Raw genomic sequence first — 8,625 nt, forward strand, 5'->3', positions numbered from 1 at the left:
CAGCTCCCAAGGGTTACCCTGGGATCACTCAGCTCCCAAGGGTTAACTCGGCTGCTCCGCCAGGGCAGCTGTGAAAACAGCTCCTGCTCCAAGTCAAACAGGGCCGGAGCAGCCGAGGATCCAGAGCCACAACAATGGCCGGGCCGAGGCTGGCAGGGAATCAAACGCCCAGAAATTCCTTCCGACAGCCCCGAGCAGCTCGTTATCAATAACACAAGTGATTAACCTGGGCTCGCTCCAGCCTCCCTCCTGGCAAGGGGCCTCTTCCCAAGGCAGCCAGCAGTCACTCCCCCTCAGAGAGCCCCCTCTGTGCCCCTCAAATCCATCCCTGCCATCCCAAAGCTTCACCTTCCTGATTCCACAGCTCAGCCCTGAGGATGGGTCCTACAGCAGCTCGGCTTTCGAAGCCCATCCAACCCAGAGAGGAGCTCTGGGTTCTACTTGCTCTCAAGTACTGCAAGGAAAATCCCCAAGTATCAGAGTTTGGGAGAAAATGCCCAACAGACACTCAGCCCTTGCTGGGAGGAGCTGGGTGATGGCCAGGTCACACTGCTGTGACTACAAAACCAACCCAACAAGCACAACTGACATTCCCAGGATGACCAGAAGCAAGAAGACACCAGGAAAACCCTGCTCTCCCCCAGTCTTGAGCCACCCCCATGGAGGGAACAACCCCACAGACCCCAGAACTCGGGGTCCTGCTCTGAGGGGTCCCCATACAGCCCCTGTTGCTGCTTTTGGCTGCTGAGCCACAGGGATATTTCTGGCCATCCTCTTCTCCGAAAGCACCCCAGTGATTGGGTTACACCTCATGCTTTAATTAGCAATTCCAGAGGGCAGGAGAACGTGCTGGCACACCGTGCCAAGGCAGGAGCACCAGGAGGTGACCAGGGGTTGGACTCAGGTACCCCAGCTACAGCAACACCAGTCACCAGGATTATCACGGACCCCAACGTGAGGATGCACAGATCAGGAGGCAGCTGGGGCTCATGGAATCCTGGAATGGTTTGGGTGGGAAGGGAGCTTAAACATTATCCAGTCCCACCCCCTGCCATGGGCAGGGACACCTTCCACTGTCCCAGGTTGCTCCAAGCCTCGTCCAACCTGGCCTTGGACACTTCCAGGGATCCAGGGGCAGCCACAGCTTCTCTGGGCAACCTGTGCCAGGGCCTTGCTACCCTCACAGGCAAGAATTCCTTCCCAAAATCCCATCTAACCCTGCCCTCTGGCAGTGGGAAGCCATTCCCTGTGTCCTGTCACTTCACTGTCGTGACAGCACGAGATCCCTGCCCCGAGGAACAGGCTCTGGCCAGCACAAGTGTTTAACCACCCCACACTCACACATCACCCCAGGACCACTCTGCACCCCAAAAATGGGGCTGGAAGCTAAAACTGCCCAAATCCAGCCCAGCCCCAGCCCCGTGTCCGAAGGAGCCAGGCTGGCACCGCGTGTGCCACCAGCCAGCCCAGCGCTCCCACCACGCGCTGCCCAGCCAGAGCAAAAGCTCTTTGAAGGCTTTTTGGCACTGAGGCATCGATTAGATTATATATAGACTGCAGCTCCATTAAATATTTATTCCTTCAGCTGAAGCCCATTGGATTCTGGATGCGACAAGCCCGGCTGCTGCTCCTGTGAGTTCCAGAACAAATCCCATCCTTATTTGAGGTGAAAACAGCGGTGCCAGCACGAGGCTCCCTGGGCTGCAGAGGTGGGGTCGGTGTGACAGGAAAAATACAGCACCCAAACAGGCTGGTGGCAGAGAGGAGGAAGGGAAGGTGCTGGGTTTTCCCCGGGAATCACACAGTCCAGACTCACAACAACCCATCTCCTCCACATTTAAATCCAGTTCTGCCCAAACTTCAAACAAAGATTTTCCGCAAAGGGAGAGACTTCCCACGTGGGACTCAGTGAGCAGAAAGATATTAGATGTCCAAAATATTATGTTTACAACCGTGAGGTTTTCCTGTGAACATGAGATTCAACAGTCTTTAAATATTTGTTCACTTTAACTTTTCCCATTCCCCAGAATATTAAACTCTGGTTGTCCCCATTAAAAGTTTAATCGGGAGCGAAAGGGGATCCTCCGGCACGTCGGGAACAGGGAAGGGCTTCATGCCCGACACCTTCCCCATAACAGGGCTCATTCATCACCTTCCCAGAGTGACGGAGCCCCCCGAACCCCCCCGAGCTGCTCCTGCCAAGAAAAACCTCCATTCCCCACGGCAGGTTGCCATGGCAATCCCAGGCTCTGCATCCCCTTCCGATGCCCTGCATCTTCCCTGGACCACAGCTGCGAATGAGTGGGGATAAAACACCCAGGAGAGGTACCCACCCACCCAAACCCCCACAGGAGGTGCTCAGTGGGTGCTGGGTGCCTCTCCTGGGGTCCATGGGAGCACCTTCAGGGACACTCACCCGGGCACAGAGATGCTGATGGGCGTTAAAAAGGGCAAGAGAACCTGAAATCCTCAACTAACCCCCCATCACCCCCTGCCCCTGCCAAGAATCTGACCTCCTGCCTGAGCAGAAACACTTCTGGGCTGGCGTTTCACCAGCACGGAGGGGGAAACCAGAGAAAACATTTGCACTGGTGATAAATCAAGAGAGGGACCGTTGGGTCCTGTCACCCCACCCACTCTTAAAATGGCCAGAGCCACCACCAGCACCCACAGCTCTCGAGGGCACAGGGAGCTGCTCCTGGCAGCCTGTCAGGAGGCAGGATGGGGCTCTGGGAGCAGGAACAGGCTGGCATGGTGTTAAATAGCTCAGGGCTGGCTCTGCCCAGCAGCTCCGGCCCCACAGCCGCTCGTCTTTACACCTGGATGTGGCAGAGGGAAGTTTAAAAATAACCCTGCGGCCCGTCAGTCACAGCAGAGGCAGAGCAGGGCTGAAAGGAGCTGCCTTAGAAATGACCCAGAGCACAGGAGTGCAGAATTCCAAGCTGGAACCTGGGGGGTCCTGTGTGATACCCCACGGATACCCCACTGGGTGGTGGAGCCAAAATACATCAGCCTTGGACACAGCTGAGGAGGAAAACAGGAGCTGCAGGGATGCCCCAGCCCTGGGGATGCACCCCCAGGCTGGTCCCAGCATTCCCCCACGGCACAGGATGGGATCCAAACCCCTCCTGGGCTCCCAGTCCTTGGGAGGATGGAGGTGCCTCATAAAATAGCCCCACAACCACCACTCTGAGGGAAGCACCCCAAAAGACCCTGCACAAAGCACTCCAAGACATCCTGCACAAAACACCCTAAACTTCTGTAGGGAAGGGAATCACAGCAGTGCACACCAGGCCATGGCAGACAGAGCCTCAGAACAGATTTTGGGCCACAGCAGCTCCAGTTCCACCTGCCCTTGCTTATGGATTTATATGTCAAGATGAAGAGAAGGGATGAACACACAGCACTGCCCTTCCTCCTCCTGGAAAACACCCCAAAACATACACATCTATATCACAGTCTATCCTGAGCTGGAAGGGACACATAAGAACACCCAGTCCAGCTCCTGGCCCTGCACAGACACCCCAACAATCCCCCCCTGTCCCTCTGAGCATTGTCCAAACGCTCCTGGAGCTCTGGCAGCCTTGGGGCCGTGCCCACTGCCCTGGGGAAGTGCAAATGTATAAACACACACATGTATAAATATACACACCCCCCAAATGCCTAAAACCCTGGAGCAGTGGGGTTGGTGGGGCTGCCAAAGGTGATGGTCTGTGGGACACAGACCATCACACAACACTGCCACCCACGAGCCCCCAGCTTCTCCTGGGCTTCCAAACCACAGATCCCTCCACGCACACCCCCAGTATTGTTTCCAAGACGGGTCTGGACCCCCCAGCCCTCCTTCAGGCACTCCAGGACACCCCCTCCCGTGCTGCACAGCCCCCCCCCCAAACCTCCTCCCTGGCAGAGGGCGGAGGGAGAAGCGAGGAGTAAATCACACCAGCCGTGAAGCACCAGCAGCATTTGTTGAAACCAGGATATTGTCTCTTTAAGCACATGAAAATAAGGCCCTTGAGCAGTGTGGTTCTCACTCCGGCGCACAATTATGGGTACTTTCAGCTGTCTACCACTATTTCAAGTGCTCTCTCCAACCGGGCTGTCAATGGCATGTTGAAAGCTATTTGTGGCTGCTATCGTTATTAGCAAAGTGGAGAGCCAGGCTGATGAGAATTAAATCAGGGAGGGGGGGGTGGAGGGGCAGGACACAACCCCTCATTACGGAATTACCACCGGCAACCGGGATGTGGGGGGCACAGCCCACTCAGACCCCCAAAAAGGCACCCAGCACCCTCAAAATCCACCTGCAGAGCCGAGGGGGAGGGAGAGGTGAAGCTCTGACAATATTCCCTTCTACCTTAGGAGACCTGAGAGCACAGCTAACAAATTACTTGGCTTCTGAAGTATTTAGCAAATTATTACCTGGCACTCCTTGCTAACGAGCATGACAGAAAGTATATTGTGTTCCTAGAATATTCTAGAGGAAAAAAAAAAAAAAAAAACCTGCCTCTCTTCCCTGGAAGTGTCAGGGGGGTTTAGGTTTGTTCCAAGCATTAAGTGTTTAAGCACGAAAACAAGAAGTGCTTATGTGGAGGGTTCTCAGCCATAAAAAGAAATAAAACCCAGCACAAAGGTTCTGTCCTCCGAGGTGTCCCGTTTCCCCACGCAAAATTAGTTTTTCTTTTGGAATGGTTATTGCAGTCGGCGATTATCCACGGAGATCTGCACAGAAACAATGCGAAGCCAACAGGGGAAGCAAAGTTTCTTTTGGAAAAATCAATTAGCCCTAAGAAGGGGGAAAAAAAAAAAAAAAAAAAGAGTTTTGCCGGGGTTTCAAAAGAAAGCTCATGGTTGGACTCGGGTTTAAGAAAGCTGAGCCCGGGTAAGGGAGCTTAGTTCAGCAGGAAGACTGATGTAAGGAGCGATTCACTGCAACCAAGTCACTTCCTAAATATTTCCTTGCATATGGAGTTGTTTATGAAAGTACATTTTTTTGCTTAACAAGAAACAAAACGAGAAGAAAGGGGGGAAGGAAAAAAAAAAACAAAACAAAACAACAGAACAACCCCACACGCAGCCACATATGCACACACTTAATATTCAGCGTAGAAGAGATAATCTGTTATATAAGCCCACAGACAGACAATCCCCTTTTGCTTAAAGATGAAGTATCCATCAATGTTTGTCTGGAGCAGATGTAATCACAAGCAGTCAAGTCTGGAGGGCAGGACACTGCATGAATAATTCAAGCACTTCAGTCTACTTGATTGTGTGCAGATAAACACAAGTCAACCGCTAAACAGGTCAGCTGATAAACTTGTTTGTTCAGGACCAGCCACCCTCAACCAGATGCAGGCAGGACCACGCCGCAATTAGCGGGATGCCTTGCGGGGGGATGCTGCGGCAGGGATGCCTTTCAGGGGGATGCTGCGGCCCGAAAGAGGGGGAAAACCCTCGGCGGGCCCCCGCTGCGGTCCGGCTCTCCCATCCCGCCGCTCCCTCTCGCCCCATTTTCGCCTGGAAGCGCCGCTGGGAGCAGCTCGCGGGGCTTTTGTTTTCCTCCGGCCCCGCGCGCTTTGCTGTCAATTAAATAACGAGGCGGCTTCGCCTCCCAAAGTTGGCGGAGCCCGGCGCTCGGCACGCAGCACATGGCACCGGGAGCGGGCAGGGATGCTCGGCACAGGCTGGAACCGTCCCGACGGGATTTATCCGCTCGCCCGCAAAGCTCCCAGAGAAACACGCTGACCACGCTGGGCCTCCCAGGCCACCACCACCCAGCAACTCCCAGGGCACAGAACCACCCCTGGGAATTCCGGGGCTCCTCAGTCACCCCCCAAAACCACCGCGGACACATCAAGGGAAGACGCCCTACGCGGTCACGGTCGGCGGAGCCGAGGATGGGGTGATCCACCTGCACCTCCCAAGGGTGCCAGACCTCACTGATCCCTTGGCTTCCATCCGTGGACCAGCGGGAAAACACACTGCACATCCCAGGAACGGCAACTCCTTCCAAAGCTTCCATGGAGAGAACAAGCCCAACATCCCTGTGCATTATCCCAGCATCTCCCAGCATCACCCAGAGCGGAGCCGTTCAACACCGAGCAACCAGGTGGGAAGAGGCACTTCCTCTCCCCAAAGAACCCGTGTTCACGTTACTCCAGTGCCTCCAGTGTCACTCCATCCCTCGGGCATCACTCCAGTCCCTCAGGGCATCACTGAAGTGGCCACAGGGTCCGTGTCCCTCTGGACGCGCCACAACCGTCCCCTCCTCAGGGAGGCCACCACGGGCCTACACAAACCCCCTGCGTTCTGGGGGATTCCCGACCTCCCCAGGCCAAACCCTGCCCGAGGCCTCCCTCAGCATGGGGGTCCCGGCCCCTCACAGCCCCCCAGGGCTCCCCCTGGGCCGCCCTGCCCCACCTGGGTCCAGGCAGAGCCCCGGAGAGCGGGCGAGGAGTCGGGATTGTCTGCACGGGAGAAGATATTTTTAAAAAAACTGAAGACTAAGCAGGAATTATTTTCGTTGCCCTGTGACTGCGCCGCAGAAAGGCAAAGGGAAGAAAAGAGAGGCAGATTCAGAGACGCTGCTTTGCATTTCATCAGCTCCCAGCGACTGTGCTTCCTAGAGGAGGGCGATGCTGCTATTAAGCAAAACCACTTTGGAGTTGAATGGGGCTGATTTGCGAGCGGCAAAGTTGATGTCAACTCCTATCTGCCTTAAGTTCTTAATTAGAACTCCTTCTAAAACCAGTAAGCAGCAGCAGCACAAATAATCAGGTCTAATCTCAATAATAACTTTATTCCTTTAAGTTTTACCATCATGTGCGCAGCCTTTAGGCTCTTTAACGATAATCTTATCAAGGTACCACACCACATTCTGCTGGGGCCTTCTCTATTTTTTTCCTTCAGGCAAGTTACATATTAGAGGAGACTGGAAGGGAGGAAAAAAAAAAAAAAACAAAAAACCAACCAACCCCAAACATTGCTTCATTTCCCAGATGCAAAGACAAATCCGTGACATTGAGCAACACACCGTAAGCTATCGGAGCCCTGGAGATAATTCCCTCCTCAGTCTCACGCTACAGCGCGGAGGAGATCAGGGTATGACCTTAGAAACAGTCCTGTTGTACCAACAACACAACCAGAGGCAATCGCAGCACACATCAGTGTTTTCCCAGTTTTGGGAACGCGCTATTCCAGGTACTGCCACCCCAGCACGGAAGGCAAGGCTGTTCTCACCCCTCAGCATAAACACTCCGCTTAAAACCCGAATTTCTCAGCAGCACAGACAAAACACCAACCTGCCAACAACCTGCAGTTCCCAATTCAACTGCCAGGCCACGGGATTCCCACCTGGAGTCACATCCCTGCCTTCAGCACTTATTCCCTATTTAGTGCAATCAGGGCCTCTGTAACAAACGTGGACAGAGCCTTCCTAAACTGTAACAAACGTGGATAGAGCCTTCCTAAATCTTCGTTCCCGAAGCCTAGCCATGAGCAATCAGGGCCCATTTTACCTCAGGTTGAGGAAAAGGGCAACAGAAGATCAATCAATCCCAACTTCCCCCCCCCCCTGGAAATTACTCACCTGTTTGTGCATTTCAATGTTCAAACCGTAGGACATTTCGTAGTACTGGGGAATAAAAACATACAAATAAATTCAATCAAAGAAGAGAGCCAAGAAGAATTTGAATTAACTTCACAGAAGGTATTTGCATAAGGCCATTACCAAAAAGCATCCTGGTCAAAACTGGGCTTAAAGCACTGGTAGCCAAGGAAATTACACCTTATAATAAGCAGATGTTTATGGGTTTAACTGGCAGGCACTTAACAAGGGGACACTCCTTTTGACTCCTGTTTTCTCCTCCTAAGCTACTTAGAAAAACAAAGAGGCGCAGAGCTGGGTGACAGGCGTCTGCTCAGCCCTGGCAGAACAGGTACAGCCCGGAGTCTGGCCAAAATTCCAGCTTCTCACTGGGGGGGTGGATTTATTCCCCCCCCCCAGGGGCCAATGGAGCTGCTGGGAGCCCCGGGAGCCGCTGGGAAAGGGGGTGCTGGATCCTGCTGAACCCAGGAGAAACCCAACCGAGCCCACCTGGGGGCCCCGCGACGCAAAATTTGGCTAAAAAAAAGAGGGTTTTGAGGCAACAAAAGAGCCCATTTCCCTCGGGAAGGATGAGCGGGGTGAGCTGGGATGGCTCCCGGGTGGCCTCACCCCGCGCCTCGGAGCAGCAAGGGGGGGACCCCCATCACGCCGAGGGACCCCCCCGGAGCCCGGGGGCGCTGCTCCAACCTCCCCCCAGCCCCCCCGGAGCGCTACAAAGGGGTTAACAGGAAACTTGGGATTGCGCTTCCAGCCGTCCGGGGCTCCGTGCGCCTGGCACCGGGCACCCCCCCAACGCCCCCGGGGGTCCCCGGGCAGGCAGTGCCCGTCCCGGGGGGGGTCCCCCGGTCCCCCCCGTCCGCAGGCTCCCAGCTAATGACATTTACAGGCTGATCCGAAATCTGATTAAAGTCTCTCACCATAACGTAATGGCGCTGCATTTCGGTCTTCTCGTTCGCCAGCTTGTCATACTCCACTTTGAGGCTGGAGGGGGGGGAGAGCGGAGGGTGAGACCCCGCGGG

The 8,625-nt window shown here is 54.6% G+C and overlaps 1 protein-coding gene across 6 annotated transcripts in view; it reads right to left on the reverse strand.

Annotated features, from left to right (window-relative positions):
* TLE3 (TLE family member 3, transcriptional corepressor) overlaps nucleotides 1–8,604 on the reverse strand; it is a 26,989-nt gene extending 18,385 nt beyond the window's left edge. For all 6 annotated transcript variants that reach the window (XM_027666739.1, XM_027666737.1, XM_027666738.1 and 3 more), the window contains exons 1-2: nucleotides 8,524–8,604; nucleotides 7,589–7,633 (exon numbers count right to left, since the gene is read on the reverse strand). In XM_027666739.1, the coding sequence (XP_027522540.1) occupies nucleotides 7,589–7,633; nucleotides 8,524–8,544 (66 nt within the window). In that variant the 5' untranslated portion in view covers nucleotides 8,545–8,604. The remainder of the gene's footprint in view (nucleotides 1–7,588; nucleotides 7,634–8,523) is intronic.
* Between the last annotated feature and the right edge of the window lie 21 nt (nucleotides 8,605–8,625).

The sequence above is a fragment of the Corapipo altera genome, unplaced genomic scaffold (assembly GCF_003945725.1).
Source record: "Corapipo altera isolate COAL_440 unplaced genomic scaffold, ASM394572v1 349, whole genome shotgun sequence".
Lineage (NCBI taxonomy): Eukaryota > Metazoa > Chordata > Aves > Passeriformes > Pipridae > Corapipo > Corapipo altera.